Source organism: Eutrigla gurnardus (assembly GCF_963514095.1).
Source record: "Eutrigla gurnardus genome assembly, chromosome: 3".
NCBI classification, from domain to species: domain Eukaryota; kingdom Metazoa; phylum Chordata; class Actinopteri; order Perciformes; family Triglidae; genus Eutrigla; species Eutrigla gurnardus.
In genome coordinates, this window is record NC_139917.1 from 821420 (window position 1) to 842821 (window position 21402).

Consider the following 21402-nt stretch of genomic DNA (forward strand, 5'->3'; position numbering starts at 1 on the left):
GTGCATTCAAAATGCCATCAATAAAATGCACCTGTGTTCTTCGTCCATAACAGATGCCTGCCCATACCATAACCCCACCACCACCATGGGCCACAACATTGACATCAGCAAAGCGCTCACCCACACGACGCCACACACGCTGTCTGCCATCTGCCCTGAACAATGTAAACCGAGATTCATCCGTGAAGAGAACACCTCTCCAACGTGCCAGACGCCATCGAATGTGAGCATTTGCCCACTCAAGTCTGTTACGGCGACGAGCTGGAGTCAGGTCAAGACCCCGATGAGGACGACGAGCATGCAGTTGAGCTTCCCTGAGACGGTTTCTGACAGTTTGTGCAGAAATTGTTTGGTTATGCAAACCAATTGTTTCAGCAGCTGTCTGAGTGGCTGGTCTCAGACGATCTTGGAGGTAAACCAGCTGGATGTGGAGGTCCTGGGCTGGTGTGGTTACACGTGGTCTGCGGTTGTGAGGCCGGTTGGATGTACTGCCATATTCTCTGAAACGCCTTTGGAGACGGCTTATGGTGGAGAAATGAACATTCAATGCACGAGCAACAGATCTGGTTGACATTCCTGCTGTCAGCATGCCAATTGCACGCTCCCTCAATGCTTGTGGCATCTGTGGCATTTTGCTGTGAGACAAAACTGCACATTTCAGAGTGGCCTTTTATTGTGGGCAGTATAAGGTACACCTGTGCACTAATCATGATGTCAGATCAGCATCTTGATGTGGCACACCTGTGAGGTGCGATGGATTATCTCAGCAAAGCAGAAGTGCTCACTATCACACATTTAGACAGATTTGTGAACAATGTTTGAGAGAAATGGTAATATTGTGTATCTGGAATGAATTTTAGATCTTTAAGTCCATCTCATGAAAAATGAGCAAAAACAAAAGTGTTGCGTTTATATTTTTGTTGAGTGTACATGACCAGGTCCCGACCAGGTTATGTTCAGAGTTTTATCATACAACCGGCTATAAAAGCGCTGCTGTTTCACTATTTAACTAATTTACCGCTTGCGGCACCTTTACTTTGAAAGTCCAGTGGAGCTGGATCAGAACGGAGCGTTTGTACGGAGGGAGAGATCAGCTGATCCGCTGCTGTTGACTTTATCTCTGAGCGTCTCCGCCTACAGGTGTTCTCCTCACCCGTTGAGCTGAGCGTCAGGAGCTCATTATATATTAGACTATAGTCTATATTTTACTTTTATATACAGTCAGTCACCACTGATAGAAGTTGTTCGCTCGCAGCAGGACGGATAATCAGATGGATAATCGGTTAAGTTAATATTTTAACTTGATGTGGCCGTGAATAAATTAATTCCGATGTTTCGCCTGTTATATTTCAGTGTCAAACAAAAAATACAGCTGAATGCATTTACTTTCTGTCACTGAAAACAGGTTTCAGACCTGATTTAGCGTCACGATTCATGCTAAACAGTCATTCATAATTCTGGAATATGACTTATGTAAAAGATTCATAAGAAATGAGTACTTTTTACTTACATTTGAACTGCCAGAGGCCATCTTTCGTCTCCGCCGTCCGGAGGAGGGGAGACAGTCACGTGATTGGCTGTAAAGGAGGGAGACATCTGATTGGCTACAGACAACCTCCTCTTAGAAAAAACGCATTTGTGGATCAGAGTCACGTCAGGGGAGTCTCAAAAGTTTCACACACAAATGCAGGGAGGTTTACAAATTAAAAGCACTTTGTAAATACAGGTCCAACAGTTCATATATGAATGTAACAAGCCCCAAATGCGTATTTGATGAAGATTGCAAATACTTTAACATTCATGTATTTGTGATTTTTTTTTAGATTTGTGTGTGCATTGGAAATATGTTTATGAATCTTGTTTTTTATATGTGAATATTTTTTACTTACATATGAAATGAAACATATTTGTGTGTGCATTGAAAATGTATTTGTGTTTTGAGTCACATGTATATACAAATCCCCAAATACATTTGTAAATCTTTTTTGTGCATTTATGAATTTCTGTGTGCGTTTATGAATTATGAGACTGTTCTAGCTCCATAGCAGTAGGGCTGTAACGATACATGTATCGAAGCTGAAATCGCGACACTCAGATCCACGAACCTGTCTCGCGCCACCAGAAGGCAGAATTGCGACACAACTTCCGGTCCAGATCAGCACTATGAGCTGTAAGTAACACCAAATTAACACCGCAGCGGTCATTCGCTAATTCTCCGCCGTTGTTCGTTCACTCGGAGCGAAGCACCGCTGGAGTAAAGACGAACCGCTGTGTAATTCACAGAAAGCAGCGCAAAGAGACGTCCCGGTACACGTCATGATGATGACGTGTGTGCGTTTTCAAGGGGTTTCCCTGGAGTCTCCCTGTCACTCAAAACCCGACGGAGGCTGTCTTCCGGGGTAAAGTTCACTGAAGTCTCGGTCCGGAGGGCTGACCGTCGCGGAGATTTTTTTTCATCATAAACACTCGGTGAATTAAAGTTTTTTTTGCCGGTGACAGACGCTGTTTATCAGGCAGAAATGTGAGGAGGAGTCGGTAGGACGGGCGGGAGGAAGGACGCTTCTCCACGTACAGCTGCGGTATTTGTTTCCCCGTTGCCAAAGACAGTTACAGTTACTACGTTACCTTAGTTTGGTTATGCAACGTTGCTTTGTGGGACATTTCTCTGTAGTAAGTTGAGTGAGGGCTGCACGGTGGTGTAGTGGTTAGCACTCTCGCCTCACAGCAAGAGGGTCCCGGGTTCGATCCCCGGGTCGGCCCCGGGTTCCTTCTGTGTGGAGTTTGCATGTTCTCCCTGTGTAAGCGTGGGTTCTCTCCGGGTTCTCCGGCTTCCTCCCACAGACCAAAGACATGCAGGATGGGGATAGGTAAATTGGTGACTCCAAATTGCCCGTAGGTGTGAATGTGAGCGTGTATGGTTGTTTGTCTATATGTTAGCCCTGTGATAGACTGGCGTCCTGTCCAGGGTGTACCCTGCCTTCGCCCAATGACAGCTGGGATCGGCTCCAGCCCCCCCGCGACCCTGAATACAGGATAAGCGGTAGAAAATGGATGGATGGATGGAAGTTGAGTGAGGGACCTGTGCAGTTAACAGACCTTCAGATAGACACGCCAAATCTGCATCTTACATAAATCAAATGTTTAATTTAAAAAAATAAATAATATCGAAATTTGTATCTAACCGTGGGTCAAAAATCGTGATACAAACCGAATCGTGAGTTTGGTGTATCGTTACAGCCCTAGTCAGCAGTATCATTACAACATGAATGCAGCAGTGCATTGTGGGTACAGTTTATTTATTGGTGAACGAATGCTAAAACTCAGCTCTTAAGGGGCGTTCACACCGGACGCGAGTAAAGTTGAAAATATCGAACTTTTCAGGCGGCATCGCGCCGCGACATCCAATCAGCGACGAGTTCAAGCCGACAGACAGATGAGCTGAGATGGACGGGCTGCATTCAACCCAAAACAACCCGACTCGGGAAGACCGGACCCCGGCGTTACCGGCCTCACACCGTCCACGGGCTGAGCCTCGATCAGAAGGACTCAGGCCCCCGGGCGACACCGGGCAAGCGGTCTTCCGTACGCCACATTTCCCACGTCCGCCCGTCGGACGGGGATTCGGCACTGGGCTCTTCCCTCTTCGCTCGCCGCTACTGAGGGAATCCTGGTTAGTTTATTTTCCTCCACTTAGTAATATGCTTAAATTCAGCGGGTTGTCTCGTCTGATCTGAGGTCTAGTCGAATGTGCCCCCGACTCTCCCTGGGGAGAGGTGCGAGGGACGTGGCTCCCGGAGGAGGCTCACGGACTCTGGCATCGGGTACCCCGAGGCGGAGGAGGAGGGTCCGCCGACGTGACCCGCCGGCTCCCCGCCAGCGCTGCCCTCGTTTCCCCCGCTAGAGCGGCACCGGTTCAAAAATGAGCGTCATGCGCGAATGACGCGAATGAAGCGAATAGTCCAAAATGATCAAGCGGCGCGATACACGCGCCTCACGCGATTGTATTTGCGTCTATCGCGTCCAGTGTGAACGCCGCATTAGGAGGCTCAAGCGAATTTCCCGTGTCTTGTTGTCAGCCAGCTGAAGTGAGGTTAGCCCCGAAGTTAGCAACAACTCTGGCTGCTCTGGCTCAGGAACACTTAAGGTGGACTGACCTTTAAGGTGGACCAGCGCTCCTTTAAGTGACAAGCTGTCTTACTTGACTTTTTTTTATTTTTCACATGTCTTTTAACTGTTTAACTGGTTAAGTGGTTAATTGTTAACACCCTTACTTCAAACTGAAACATAATGTTGAACGTTAAAGATCCCATATTATACTGTTTTTCATCATTTCACACAGTTGTCAGAGGTCCAACAACACTGGATTCGATATGCATTGCCCCAAACCCATCCATGGTCCTGAATTTCAGCTGTCTAAAAGTTGAGAACAGGCTGCTTCGTGTCTGCACCTTTAAATGCTAATGAGCTCCGTCTGTCATTGCCTACTCAGAGAGAAACGGAGACGATGCCGCTTGCGCTACGCGGCAGCATGCGCTACGCTGCATTATGCGCCAATGTTTACGTGGATGTATCGCTATGGCTCGGCTATGTGGCTCAGGTGAAGTTGCTGGGTATTGTGGGGACAGATCCTTTTACGAGGGTCAGTGTCAAGGCAAAGCCAGCTTTGTACTGATCCTTGTTACTGAAGCAGTCCCATGTGAAGTGGTTAGCACACACATAGAAGCTAACACGGACCGTAGGCGTAAAAATGAAACGCAGGAGACCAGACCCGGACCACAGTGCACGGTGCTCTGTCGGACATGCGCCCCCAGGCTCCGTCTGACCGGAGGCAGCAGTGAAGACGCACCAGAGCGCGTGAGACAGAGGGAGGATTGTCTCCGGCTTCACCCGTACCGGGATTTATTAACGGAGCACCAGCCGGATCACCCAGCGCCATGACCGGTAAGTTGGGCTGCACTCTCCGTGTGCGCTGTGGGTCCATGCGCGCTGTCGGTCTGCGCTGTCTGCCCGTGCTCTCTGTGCGCGCTGTCCGCGCTCTCCCGCACTGTCTGTCCGCGATGTCGGTCCACACTCTCAGTGCACGCTGTGGGTCCGTGCACGCTGTCGGTCCATGCGTGCTTTCGGTCCGTGCCGGTCCGTGCCGCTGTCGGCCCAGGCTGTCGGTTCTGCTGTCGGTCTGTCCATGCTCTCGTCAGCACTCGCCGTGGGTCTCTCTGCTTGGCACTGTCTGTCCGCTTTCTCTGTCCGCGCTGTCGGCTCTCAGCACTGTGTTGCGAAACGCCCCCCTTTCAGATCTCCTATCATCGTGCAGAGGAGTTTGGCTTATGCAAATGACTCCTTTCGTTACGTAACGAAAAGAGCTGAATCTGAACAGCGTGTAGGAGCACCGTTTTACCAGAGGGTGGGCTGCAGAGACCATGCAGGAATTGCTTGTTTTCCTCATCCTGGGAGTTGACAGGCTCAGGGAGGACCAGTTTATAGGTGTAGAGACCAGAGAAAATAATAATAATAATATGGCCCCTTTAATATGTAACAACGGCATCATGTTATATTTTTAATTTGTTACAGTCAGAAAGTGAAGATTATCTGATGAACATAAAACATGTTTTCAAATGTAAGAACTGTAATGTTACCAGTGCATGCCTCCCGTTGGATCACGGCCTCTTCCTGTCTCTCTGCAGACGCCGTGTACGTGCTGTGCTACAGTCTCATCCTGCTGTCCATCGACCTCACCAGCCCCCACGTCAAAAACAAAATGTCCAAGAGAGAGTTTATCAGGAACACTCGCCGAGCGGCACATAATGTCTCGGATGACTTTGTAGGCCACCTCTATGACAACATATACTTGATCGGCCACGTGGCTGCGTAGCTCCACCTACCAGCCGTCCGGTTGAGATCCTCATACTGCACTGAAGAATAGGAACTGCTGATTGGCTTCCTGTACATCGTGTCTGGGAAGTATACGGAACATTGTGAATGTGGATTATACTTACTAGAAAGGTTAGAAAAACGCACCACTGCACTGTGAGAGACAGGCTGTGCTCCAAAATACTTTAATGAAAGGCGTGAAAATGTCTTTCAAACCAAGTCACTGCAAAGAAGGAGAACGTTTTTTTTTTAAAGTGGAACCATGAAGACGAGCTCTGATACTGCACTGACGGATGGTGACTACTGATTGGTGGAGGGATGAGTGGAGGTGATGCCGGGACAGTCCTGCCGATGTTCTATTGGACACCTGCTTCATGTTAACCAGTGGGCCTAAAACAAGACCACTCACTAATATCACGAGTAGCATAAACCAGTGTAACTAATGACAAAGCTACATTGGAGCTATTCTTCACATTTCTTGACCTTGATGCTCTGTCCAATGGTAACAACCGGAATGTCCAGGTTTCCAATTCTAACCAGATCGGGTTTTCTGTGGCTGAATGTGTTTTTTTTTTTCTTTTCTGATTTACGAGTAAAATGAACAAGACAACACTTTGATGCAGGAACATTTTGGTGCTCTTTTGCTTTTCTCTGAGGTTTGCTTGTACGTATTCCAAGTCATCAAACTGCACAGACTTTATTGTGTCCGAGGGCAAATTCCTCTCCACAGCGCTGTCCAGGTCCGACAGTGATACACACAATAGCACAGGAACAGCATGCGATGACAGACAGCAGGAAACTCAGGTCTATCCAGCGGGGACTACTGTTTAGGCGGCTATGGCTGCAGGCATCAGGCTTTTCCCCATGGCATGCCTACGCCGCAGAGGGCGGCAGGGTGAGGTGGTGATTGGGTGGATGTGTAATGTTAAGCTCTGCCAGGTCTGAGACCACTTCCCCTGGCCGGCCTGGTCTCCTAGAAATGACATTCCCACACAGCGAAGCTGTGTTGTGAATTAGATTGCAAGGGAAACACATTTTATCATTGGGTTCATTTGCTCTGGACAAATCACAAATTAGTTTCAAAACAGTCCATGGAAGTCCATGTGGGTCAAAAAACACAGGACACAAACTGCTGTCTACTGGGTGAAAGTCCTGTGTGAACCAAGTCGCCTGAACATATCCAAGTACATTTATGTCGTTTTTCTGTCGTTTAAATTTCAATTGTAACTAAACCTAACGAGGTAGTATTGTTGCTGAACGTGAATATGTTATTTTTTTCCATTTAACATGTACTAACGGTTTGAAATTGTGACCAGGAAACGTCATTCAGAGTGCAGTATAGGGGGATGTAGGTTTTCTAGGCGACAGGTTGTAGTGACGAGTTTCATTCATGGAAATGTCAACAAACAGTTAACAGAAGAATTTCATAAGAAATTCAGAAATTTGCCACTAAAAATCTTATTAAACTGTCAAGCAATGCTGATGATGACATGAGGGACACATTTAGCCTTAAGTTTGGTTTAGAGAGAAATGTGAAATGATTTAACTTTCATGTAAATCCTTACATCTGGGTTGGTTCACAATTAACCTGATGGTCTTCAGGTAAAAGCAAAGCGATGAAACACATGGTCGTCCAGGAATGCTAGCTAATGTTTATGTGCAAGTTTTTGTCCAGATTAAAATTCAATGTATAAAAACTGTTTCTCGAACATGATATTAGGGAAATGTATAATGACTGCTTTGCTTTAGGAGACAACGTCCTCTGTGGCAGGTAGAGAGTGGCTGCTACGCTACGAGGACAGCAAACACTTCAGTGATATCACCAAGGAGACGGCTAAAGTCAAGTGGAGAGAAAGACGATGTTATGTGGAGCAACATCAAGGATTTCCTCATCATTCTGACTCCATGTCTCAGAACAACAATGGCACGACCATGACAGCGGAGGAAACTGCCTGAAGTCCCCCCTTTTTCAGAAGTTCTACAGCTGTCATTTCTGTTACCAGCTTCCCCAAAAAACAGCCCCCATGACGTGGCGACTGCTGCTGTAACATCATAATCCTTCAATTTAAACGTACCTTTTATCATTTCGAATATGGATTTTATAATGACTGTTAAACACATGCAGCTGTAACCCTGTCAAAAAAAGAAAATATTCTTACTTAACACTTCACATCATTAGCAGTGTGGTAAATCAATAGGCAAGTGTATATGTGTCATTTGAAATGATGGTTGCATTTTTTGCGTAAAAGCCAATCTGAAGAAATGGAAAAAGTATAACAAAATTGAATTAGAACGCATTGATGACATTTGCAGCTGATGCTTTTTTTAAAGCCATAACTGGGTTTAACAATAATAGCCAGCGGACTGAATGCAGAATGATGGCGACTGCTCCTCCAGGATTTCGCAGGCTTTTTTAAAATGCCTCATTTCGTGGCAGCTTTTTAATGAAATTGCGACGCAATGGAAACTTGCTGCCACCTTATTTAGCCGAGATTGAACAGAATTCTCTGGGGTTGGTTGAAACTGTTCACTGTTGCATCACGACTTCCTGGAGGGGCTGCAATCACTCTGAGTCCAGCAGCTAGCCTGTAGCCGCAACAGTGAGGCGTCAGTGGCAACTGAATGTAACCATAGGAACTGAGGGGATGAAACAGTGAAGCAGTTTTGTCTGTTGAATTAAGGTTCCATATAATAATCTAGATATCTTACTGCAACACCAGCACTTATTTATTGATCTGTTTTGTAAATCATGTCTAATAAGAGCCTCTTTATTAGTTTGCTGAACTCAGAACATTAAAAAAATTGATGAGTCATTATTGCTGATGATCCTCTTTGATATAGAACTGTAACTTGTTTTTCTTTGAAATGATGAAGGAAGTCCACGTCCTGTTTTTAACTCCATTTTTGATTCCAAGTATCTGACTCATTAAATGTGGGATTTTACTGACAACCACATGCAGCTCCACAGTGTGAGGTGGAAAAGGTGGAAGTAGACTCAGTATTTAGACTGTAATCGTGCCGTTTTGATCGTTGAGTGATGGACGTTTAGGTCAGAGATAGATCTTTGCTCTCTACAGTTTAACATGTGAAGCATTAAGGAGAACTGATGCTGGGAGAACAATTCATGTCAATGCTAAGCTTAGGTCAAAGCATCTTTATCTTCTGTATTGGGATTATTCCCCAGAGAACAGGGATTTAAATCAAATCCTACGCATTTGATTGGACCGCTAAAGAAGTGGAACGCTCCACACACAACCTCCCTCATCGCCACAGATATGGATCCAATAGGACATAACATTGAATCCACTTAGGATGGCTACATAAAATATATGTGTCACGACTGAACAAGGGGTTGGACCCAAAAGCAGGCAGGAGACAAAATGTAACGGAAAAAATGTTTATTTAACTAATAAAACAAAGTATGAACTTAGGGAGACCACAAGGGTAAAAACGGCAGTCAAAAAGAAACAGGAAGACGCAGGAAGACAAGGTGGTGCAGCATGCAGGGCCATAAATAATAATAATGGATTGGATTTGTACAGCCCTTTGCAAGACACTCAAAGCGCTCTGACAGGGTTCCAGGATCCATTCATTCACACAGTCATACCGGTGGTAGTAAACTCTGATACAGCTGCCCTGGGGGCAGACTGACGGAAGCGTGGCTGCCATTCTGCGCCTACGGCCCCTCCGACCACCACCTCAAACATACAGCAGTCATACACATTCACACGAGGCAAGCTGGGTGAAGTGTCTTGCCCAAGGACACAACGACCATGACACAGTAACAAGGGCGGGGATCGAACTGCCGACGCCTCCGAACATTGGCCAACCCGCTCTACACCTAAGCCACAGTCGCACAATGCAATGACCCAACAGCGAGACAGGAAACACACATTAGGGCAGGTAGGTAATCAACACGAGAAGGTGGGGGAGTCAAGACAGCAGAAACAACAAGGACCAGGAAATAAGACAGGAAACCAACACGGGACAAAACTACAAAATAAAACAGGAACTGAAGTAGAGAAAAACACAGATCATCACAATATAATTGTTGCGTTATATTAGCAGTTCAGAATTTAAAAGAAAGGCCATTCAGGCCAAATAAAAAAAAAAATGTCTGCAATATAAGTGTGCAATTATGCAATCATTTTCATGACTTAAGAGAAAGATTTGTTCTCTTGGAGCTAAAGTAATCAAAATTCAACCAAAATCCTTGGTGTTTTTGTTCTTCATAGACGGGCACATCCATGACTGAATAAAAAACAGTATTGTTGTATTTCTAGAAAAATACAAAGAAACGAGGCATCTGTGACGGGGTCAGTTTTTTAGTGTGCATATTTTGTGTGTTGTGGTGATTTTATCGATTATTGCATCTTTTAGTTTTTTTGTTTGCTGTAATTGTTTTAATTGTGGAACCGCATCCAATGTTCCCCTTTTTACCGAGCTGACCCTGAAGTGCACGACGCGCTAATCAGCGCAACAAGCTGCAGGTGGTGAAACAAGCGCAGGTAGGCCTTTTGATTCTGGCGGCAGGACGGGGAAAACGGCAAAAGAAGACGACAACGGACCGGGGAGAGAGCAGGAAGGACGGAGGGAGCGTGGGCTACGACGAAGCGAAAAAGTTTTCCACCGGCCAGAGTGGAGGGGAAGCACCGTGGGATTGTAGAGGGGTGTATGTCACGACGCACCCCTCTCCCGGTTAAGTACCCCTCTTGACTATTTTAAAGGACTGGTTGGCTTTTTTATCAAGAATTTTAGACTTTGGACATTCCTGTCTAACCCAACGAATTTTAGTCTTCATAACTATCCCTGTTCTCCTGCCCCCGTATATGTGTGTCGGAGCGATTGAGGGCCTCTTCTGACGCCTGGACGGGTGGAGGACGGACCAAAAGACTGTGGGACATCGGGAGAGACTTGGGGCTGGGTTAACTATTTTAAATTGCTTTTTTGTAATAGATCTTTTAAACTGTTAACCTAATTGTGGTTTTAACTCTGCTCAACCCTGATTTTAAAAGAACCTGTTTTTATTAGAGTCCTGGTCTCATTTTAACCTAGGTATTTTTAAACATTTCATCTATATTTTGTATCTATTTTAATATTTGAAAATTTTAACCACGCCACACATCTTTCACCATGGATTGCATCATGTCTAAAACTGGACCCAGGTCGGAACAGGTTAGAACTGTTAAATAAATAAGCTTATGGCTAAATGTTGCAGATTGATGGATGTCATGATATTATTGGTTGAAATTGGGTAATACTAGCTGACATCATATTTTGTTTTACAGGAAGAAAATAAGACTGGATTTTCATATAAAAATAAGAAATGTGTATATATTAAAAAAAATTCTATAAAATGACAGGACATGTGATGTAAAGGGGTTAAAAGGCGTTTTTTTCCCAACACAATTTAATTCCATTTTGTCGACATCTAGTGTTTGAACATGGATGTGCGATATAAATGTATTATAAACATGTTCAACCCTATTCTAACTTTTTTTTTTAAATGCCGTCCTTTGGTCACACCACTGTATCAATTCTTCTGCTGCTGGGTGGTTGAGAGGGTTGTATATGAAGCCATATGAAGACAGCCAATGAGCAAGCAGAGCTGTTGCATAAATTAGTCATAATCATTTGAAGTCCCAGTGTAACAGAAGTTAGAGCATCTTTATCTTCTGTATTGTGATCATCTTCCAATGGAGGGAATACTTGAGGTGAACCATTGCAAGAGAGCTTGAAATGAAATCCTGTAATTGTAGCGTTACAAAGTGTGTGGGGTTAGAATGCAGCGTGATCAGGAGCTGCAGAGAAGGCTCCACACACACCTCCCTTGTTGTTAAAAGTTGCAGCTCCATGGATGGATGGGACGATAGACGATTTTATCAAAATAAAACACTCACAATAACTTGGATCGTAGTGAATTTCCATTATGGGGATAAAGGTCAATATCATTAAAAGTGACTTAAAAATCTGTCTAGCTGCTCTCAGAGTAGAAAAGTAAAAAATAGTTTGATTTAAGAATATTGGATACAAAAATATATTTATTTATACATCTATTTATCCTTCATTTATGCAGGGATACCTCATGATTTATAATCTTATTTTAAATAAATTGTTGTTTTTTACTAAAAAGGCTGTGACACAATCATATCTGTTAACAAAATATAAAAAGTGTTTCCAGTATGTTTAAGTGCCATTTTAAGAGTTTTAAAGCATATTTTTGGGATAATGTAATTTTTGCCAAAATAATGGTTCCATACCCAGATCGAGGTTGTGATATTATTGGTTAGAATTGATTGGTACTAGCTGATCGTCATATTTTATTTCACAGGAGGAAAAGATGACTAGATTTTCATATAAAAATACAAATAAGAAAAATACAAAATATGTATATATTTTATAGATATTTTTGCTCATATTGTTAAATAGGATCACAATATGACTGAGATGTGGTCTAACTTTAATAATAGCTCATACACTTATAATTATTATTAGCTATTATGTTAACAATTCACTTGTAAGGAATCCAATTCTAAATATGAAAAAACTGAAAATGTGTTCATATTATTGCTTGATGGAAGTAAGGATCAGAAAAAAAGTAAGGATTTTATCGCAGATCATAATAAAGAACAAGTTGATCATGGTGAATTACCATGATGGGGTGAGTCATGTGATTAGCTGCTATCATGGTAGAGAAGTAAAAAATAGAGCCTGGTTTAAAAAAGGATATCCCTTTGTGCATTTAATGCCCCTTTATCTATGGAGGGAGACCTTAAAGAAGCAGTCCTCTCTGCATCATCAGAGCCGGTGAAATAAACGAGAGTGAAGAATAAAGGAGGCCAACAGAAGACGTGATGCAGGCCACACGGCTTCTTGTAATTCTGCTTCAGCGTCTGCACGCTGGAGTTCAAACAGCCAGGAGAGTAAATCCTCTTCAGACACAATATGACCTTTGACACTTGACCTTTGTGTGTTTGTGTGTGTGCGTCCATGCGTGTGTGCATGTGAATGACCTATTCCTGGGTGGTGATGTTTTATGTACTGCAAATGAAAAGAGAGCAGAGGGCACAGATATGTGACCTACACACACACACACACGTACATGCATGCACACCCGCACACACACACACACACACATACACGGTCACACACACATATACACGGTCACACACACACACACGGTCACACACATGCACACACATTCACACATGGTCACACACATGCACACACACACATACACGGTCACATGCACACACACACATGGTCACTCACACACACACACACGGTCACACACACACACACATATGCACACACACGCACACACACGGTCACACACACACACATATGCACACAACACACACGGTCACATTCTCCGACAGAAGTTAAACTTCCACAAAGTGACACTTCTTTTTATTCTATATTGTGTAATATTTGAAATTGCTCACATTTATTTGTGCGGTTTGCTGCGTTGGGGTTCATTTCATGTGTTTAGTGATAAAGTAGTTGTGTCTTCTGTACAACTGTCAGAAATCCAACAGATGAATCACCCTTAAGAGTTTTCACAAACACGTTAAATAGTTCCTTCAGCTTCAGCCATGAAGTCCCGATGTCTCTCAGTGACACAAACATGCTCATGTAACGATGTAACGTTGTTCCTAAAGGAGCGTTTCAAGCCGTTTAATAGCCCTGATGCTTTAATACCACGTCCTGTGTAGAAGTGTTTAGAAAGCAGACATGTCGGCCTTTAAATGTTACGCTGACGTGTAGTCTTTTTTCACAAGAAGAAAAACAATGACGAGCTGCTCAATGCATTTATTTATTTTGATATATTTTCTTTTGATGAATTCAAAGCACATGCAAACATTTGCAAACATAATGTATTTTCCTTTAAGGAAATTGAGTTCTTTTGAGTTAGACTAACCCCTAAAATTCATTTCCAAAAAGATATAACGAATGATGAACTTTCCGTCAGTTGATTAGTGGAGAACCATAGAGAAAAATGCATCAACTGGAAACCCTTTATGATACTATGGACACACTGACAACGTTACTTGATGGATGGAGTGTGTGTGTGTGTGTGTGTGTGTGTGTGTGTGTGCGTGTGTTTCCTGGATGCGCCTGCAATCAATGACTGTAGCAAATGAATGATGAACAGATGTCAGATCTACGACGGCGTCTTTGAACGTTGTCATAGAAACTAAGAGGATTCATCACATGTCGTGCTGCAACATCAACCGCAGCTTATCATAACAATAATAAATTTGTTTTGGAATATATGACTAAATGATTTGCTTTCTAATGTATGTTTGTATTAAATTAGGTATTTCAGTAGCTTGTCAGTGTTCAACATGTTTTGTTTTTTTTAAATCTACCTGCTCATTTTCATTTTTTCTTGCAAAATAGTACAAATAGTTTTATTAATTAGAAGTTATGAAATGAGAGCAAAGGCTAAATCCGGCTTGCTCTCAAACCTGTTGCTAATGCCGATACATAGTGGGAGTTTTCACCTCGGCCACCTTTAACGCCTCTAATAATTGAAATTCTTGCCCTTCAGCTCATAAACGTTGTCTCAACTGCCGCCACTTTCCTGTGAGCGGCCGCCACTGGCGTACTGCACACGGAGATGCAAGGGAAGCGAGGCGGCTCGGGTTTAAGGTTTAGCTCATTTATGGAGCATGTTAAAAACAACAAAAAACGCGTAGAGTGGTAAAACAAGAACACGATATAAGAAGGCTCGCTTTAAGCTACTTCCATCATCGACTCTGGAAAAACGACGTGTTTAATTCTTTTTTACTACTTGCCCAATCAAGTCCAAGAGAGTTGCGAGATTTACTAGCCCCAACACAACATTTTCCTTGCAGGCGCGTCTTATTGTTGCACCCTGCCTGTAGCCGAGAATCCAATTATCTATCGAATGTCCGCGTGGAGGTGCCAACGCCATGTTCCCACGATGGAGGCCTGTCGGGGTGTTGATGTGGGATTGTCCACATAAATATATTCATAGAAATGGGAAAAACAAACAAAAGAGAAAACATCCCCACACGACGCTGTGCAACCCAGCAGCTCCACCAGTTGGTTCTCAGGAGGAGGATGATGATGATGATGATGATGAAGAAGAGGCTGGTGTTTATTTAGTCCAGCTCCGACTGGTGGCCCAGGTCGTCGTCTGGTGGCGTCCCCGTCCAGAGAGCCTCACTTAAACTTGATGGAGATGATGGATGGCCTCCTGAGCCCCAGAGCCTCTGCACTTCATCAGCATGAGCTGCTGCTGCTGACACTGCAGCACACACACACACACACATACACACACACACACGCGTACACAGACACACACACGCACACAGACACACACACATACACACATGCACACACACACATACACACGTACACACATACACACACACACACACACATGCACACACACACACGCGCACGCACACACACACACGCACACACACACACACGCATACACACACGCACACACACACATGCACACACACGCAAACACACATGCAAACACACGCGCATACACACACACACACACACGCACACACACACACACACACACACACACACACACCAGGCCGGTTCACACAGTGCTGCTGCTAACACACACAACTGACCCTTCAGGTACAGCTCTGAGGGTACTAACTATTACTGCTGCTGCTGCTGCTAATAATAATAATAATAATAATAATAATAATAATAATAATAATAATAGCTTTATTATCATGACTCATTACATTATTAAGACTTTAAGAATTGTTTTTGTAATAATGTTGTAAATGTGAAAAATATGTCTACTATTTTTTTTGTGTAAATTGACATTAAATTATGTTTAACACGTTTAAAAAAAAAAAATCTAATTTAAATTCATTGCAATGAAAAAGTGACATAAAATTAAGTGCATTAATAAAAGATAAATATTCATAGAACATCAGTGCCCAAAACCAAATTACACCTAGATTGACATTAAAACTGGATGTTGAGTTTGATGAGCCCATTGTTACTGTTGACTGCTGCTGTGGAGCCAAACATTGGTTGAAGCCAGAAGTTTATTTTAAGAGGAGATCCCAAAGTTTCCAAAGATATACACTTGGAGAAAATGCCAGATATGTCTGGCTGTATTTTGGGATGTTTACGGGGAGCGTTCTAGTGTGAGTCCAGCAGGGAGGCAGAAAGCACAATTATACTTTTGGACTCGGTGCCACTCACAATTCAAGACACACTTTCCATCTGATAAACGTCTCAGGTTTGAATGTTTCACTTCTAATGAATAGCTGGAATGCACCTAAAAAGAAATTCAATTTAAAAACGCATGCTTTTTAAAAATAATTTTCAAGTATTTTTCTCCGTACTTGGATTTGGGGTACATGTGGCCTGCGAATGAAAGTTTTACTACACCCTTCTTCCCAAATGCTTATTAAATTTGCCTAATTAAAGTAAAGCTGTTTGTGTAGAATAAGTGTCCCTGGTGCGCCATCAGATGTATATTTCAGTGAAAGGACGTTGTAATTGGTGACTCCACAAGCCTTTCAGCATCCAGCAGCCACCGAAGGCTGTCTAGTAAAATGCAACTTCTAAATGAAAAGTGCAGCCACATGAAGCAGAGATGGAGAATCAATAAAAAGGCAAATGAAAAAGAGAGGATTAAGACAGAACGACGGGGAGGATGTGAAGCCATGTCCGTTGACATAACGGCAACGCTGACGCAGCTTAAAATGCAGCAGAGAAAACAGAGTAAATGATCTGATGTCACATCGCTGGTCCTTTTCAATGAATAATAACAGTTTCAGTGTGTGTATCAACATATGGGCTGTGTGTGTGTGTGTGTGTGTGTGGGTCTTTAAAAGCAGCATCGGCATCGCACGACTCCATTATAAATCACATAACTTAACAATGACAGTCGTGATATTTTCATAAATACAAAAGTGTTGAAATGATGATCCGTGTATTTATGTGGGTAAAAAAACCTGGATGTATGGAGGCCTGTTAGCACTGACATTTCATATGAGATTTAGACTTTGTAACCAATGACGAATAGAGGTGCAATCTTTTTTTCTTTTTTTTTTTTTTTACAAAAATAGCTTTACTGATGATTTCACAAAGCTGTTTGAAGCCACAGGGTTGTGTAAAATAAGTGAAGTATTTTTGAAATATCTGTTTACTGATTTATGTATTTAACCGTCCATAATAACAAGCATTGCTGTGAATGTAGTTAAGTTAGCCAAAGGTGTTGGCAGGCATTGCTACCTCAGAAAAAAAACTAATAACACTTGCGTGGCAAAAAGTAAAAAACAAAAAATTGTATAAAGATAATAAAATGTTTTATTCAGTTTGTAACTATACAGGAAATCATGCTTTTTATATGCGCATTAATACACATGGCTGTGAATGTGAAAGTTAGCCAAAGTTGTTGGCAGGCATCGTCACCGAAAAACAAAAAAGAGTAAGAGTAATAATACTTACACGGCAAAAAGTAAAAATAGTAAAAAAATGTTAACTAAAAAATTAGTTGTCATCCAGGAAATGATGATGCATATATAGCGTATATATATATATATATATATATATATATATATATATATATATATATATATATATATATATATATATATGTATTACCTGTCGTAAGGCACATACTACATTCCTGTTCAGTTTATCCATTTGAATTTCTGTCTCCCACAAACCACTTCGTCTTTAATATTTATTCATGTTTATGCTTCAAGATTTCAATCGCCAGTGACTGCTTTGTTGTAATTGTTGCATATGACAATGATGAATTTGAAACAAAATCTTAAAACCTGCGTGAATAATAAGTCAGCAAACGCGTCCTCATACGGAGCTCGCTCAAAACGATGGCGTTGGAGCCTTGGGAGGCGTGTGGAGCAGACGTTGATGTTGGTGGCACTCGCCCGCCATGCTGGCCACACAGAGAGCGTTGTTAACTGTCCCAAGAGTTTAACGACACTCATGTTCAGGTTCATTAGTTGCAAACAGATACATTCAGCTCACAGTTAACCAGAAACATGCTGCTTCATCCGCCGGGCCGCCTGGCAGCTTCGGGTCTCTCACAGTCGCCAATGTCTGCCAACTCCAGCCAGCTTCAGCGCGACTTGCATGTATTATGATCTCTTCCTGCGATGCTCCACTTATTAATGATAATTAATCTTTGGCTCCGCTTGCAAAAGTCACATAGTGTGACTTTAAAGTGTGAAGAGTGACTGACAGATGAAATAATGATAAATAATGACGTGGCCATATCTCTCATGCAGTCTGACTGGCAGGTGATTTCTGGGAAATTCAGCACAGAAACACAGAGAACAAAATATTACCACTTCAGAATTGTAAAACTGACCCGTTGTGTATTTTCAAGTCAAACGCATAGTGAAATAATATTACATATTCGGGTATAAAATTCCAGGTTGGGTTAAAAAACATTTCTCACAGGCTTTAAACACACCTTTGGCCTCTTAACTGCTGTTTCTGTCACTGTGAGCTAAATCAAAGCCTGAGCGCTTGAAACAGAGCCATCAAAACCACAGAAACCACGGCCTGCAAACACAGGAGGATTTACACCATTTCTGCTTTCTGTCTCCGCGCCTGCTGCTCTTGTTTCTCTCCCAGTCGTTTGCTGTCAGCCGTCTGCAAGGCGCAGCTTTTACTGCGTATACTTTCTAATAAATGGCCTTCATTACCAGATCATTTTCTCATGTTATGTTGTCTTTGGGATTAGTAACAGTATTAGCAACGGTGTTAAATATGATTCAGACCGCTATGTCTGTAGTTAAGATAAGAGGATGAAAAAAGAACACAACAGCTGTGTAGAACAATAAACGTGTGTGAATATCAAATTAAGCATGCAGGATCCTATAATGACTGATGTCTACGTATTGAGTTACAGCCAATGTGATAACGTAAAGGGAGGCTGTTTATTTCCGCCTGTTCATTGTCTCAACTTATTAAATATACGTCCTTCCGAGGTTAAAACTCATCCACATCATGAGCAGGATACACACCCAGATCCTATACATTTTATGAAAAGCAAGAAATGATGACAAACACAAAAGATCAAAAGAACGTTATAGATGTGTGCTAATTTAAAATTCATTCAGTTCACCAGGAAGCCCAGCTTCTCCCATAATAATTCAATAACTTCTAAATGTATACATGCTGCAGCTGCATCTTTCTATGTGTGCCATGGCCTTAAAACTGTCCGTTTTTGCAAGTGGACGGTGATATACGGCAGTTTTGACTTATTTTCCTTCATGCGATACACTTTTTGGTGCACAGCAGATCACGTGGACATGCTTGAGTGTTTCCCAGGTGGCTTTCATCGGGACAACACACAGGGCTTGCTATTAGATAAGAAACACATTGTTGCGCTGCAGGGAAAGTTCCTTTGATTTCAGTGATATTAATGATAAAAAATCTAAAAGACTATTCCAACATGCATAGAAAGCTTTTTGACATTTAAATTAAAATTAAAAAAAACAATTTCAGACAGGATATTAGTAATGTAGAGTGTAGTTAGATGTTGGGGCATGTATCAATACCTGTAACTCTGATTGATGAAATTACAATATTAACTATTTACAGTTAATTTATTTCAAACTGAAAACACACATCTGACAGAAAAAGTGTTGTGATGATGATGATGATGATGATAATGATGATAATGATGATGATGATGATGGGATGATATTAATTCTTGATCTGCCCTTTAACATAATCGATATAGAAACATCAACAGCTATTTCCTTACTGGTACAACACAGCTGAAGACTCCAACCGAGTACAAATCCAGTATGAACAGCAAAAACATAATACTGTTATCATTGCTATTTTTGCCATTATTGCTATTATTGTTATCATTTTTATCATTGCTATAATTGCCATTTTTGCTATAATTTTTTATAATTTTTATCATTGCTATTATTTGATCTTTGTCATTGTTATCATTGCTATTAATGCCATTATTGCTATTCTTGTTATCATTTTTATCACTGCCATCACTGTTATCATTGCCATTAAGTTGGTAATAATAGAACGCATGCCAACCCAACTTCATCTTAATGATTCATTTTGCAGCTAATCAGCACTGAATTTCCAAACTTGTGAATGAACCTTAACAAACACCAGTGGTGGAAGTGGACCGCTGCTACAGCAGTGCCAATATCCAATCCACTTGGTGCAGGTCCAGAGATTTTAATCTCATTGTTTTCTATCTTTACATTTTTTAAATGTACTCTCTGACTTATGTGTATGCTAAAACAGTTCAATAGTAGGCATTGAAAATAGAAACGGAAAATTGATTATTTCAATTCTGAGACTCATTCAAATATTTAATCCAAAGCTTTGAACATTGTGCTACACTGTGTTACAAAGTCACCGACTGAAAAGTGGCGTAACAACAGATTCTTGGTGAATTGTCCTCCAACATAACATCAGAGCCAACATGTGAGAATTAGATAAAAATGTTTAATGTCTGTTAAATTATCTGGAAGTAGTTTTGATTTAATTTAACTGTTACATTTATATCTAAAGGGTTGCCTTCACTACCTTCAGATCATTTGTGATGAACAAATGATTCAGAAAGTTTCTGACAACACGTCTTGATGACGTCTTATCAAGATTTTATTTCTTTCTACGTGTTGCTGCTTGTTGTTGTTCATATAGCTCCTCAAATTCATCATGAAATCACTGTCAATGTCAATGAAAAGGTATCGTTCTCTGTGATGTGTGACTTTCTGAACGTCGTCGTCATCATCTTTTCGAAGGATTCCTGGGCCTGAACTTTTTTTTCTGTTGTTTTTACCATTTCACATTGTATCCAATAATTGCAAAGGCAGCTTTTAATCCTGCCTGGGGGGGGGGGGGTATACCTCAGGAGGTAGAGCGGGTTGGCTGGCAACCGCAAGACACCTCACCCCAATTGCTCCTGACGAGCTGGCTGTCGCCCTGCGTGGTTGACTCCGCCGTCGGCTTGTGAATGTGTGAGTGAATGGGTGAATGTCAGTCATTCCTGTAAAGCGCTTTGGATAAAAGCGCTATATAAATTATATATATATATATATATATATATATATATATATATATATATATATATATATATATTTACCATTTACCATTTACCAATCCAACATTTGTATGTGGCAAAACATAACAAAGGTGACTCTAGTATGTAGCAAATAGATAGTTCTGCTGATAGTGATATGAGGCACTATCGTCCAATAAGACTCAGGCTCAGCGCTGTTTCCCACAAAATGTCATACAACTAAGCTGAACTCTCATCTACGTTTCCAGGCTAACTCATTGTTTTACAGACTAAACGGTGGCAGTTTTATACTGTCTGAAACACGTGGTTAACGGACAAGACAACAACAAAAAAAGACGAAAAATGCTACAAAACTACATAGTTAGGTTTAGTGAAAAAAACATGGTTTGGCTTAAATTAAAAACCAATTTGAAACAAAATAAAATTGCGACAAAAGTACTTGGTTCACGTGGGACCCTAAAAGCAGACTTCTGGTG

General features: G+C 41.9%; 1 protein-coding gene across 1 annotated transcript in view; it reads left to right on the plus strand.

Annotated features, from left to right (window-relative positions):
• fbxo8 (F-box protein 8) overlaps positions 1-8681 on the plus strand; it is a 35366-nt gene extending 26685 nt beyond the window's left edge. The window contains exon 8 of the mRNA XM_084004991.1: positions 5682-8681. Coding sequence (XP_083861117.1) covers positions 5682-5869 — 188 coding nt within the window. The 3' untranslated portion in view covers positions 5870-8681. The remainder of the gene's footprint in view (positions 1-5681) is intronic.
• Positions 8682-21402: the final 12721 nt, after the last annotated feature.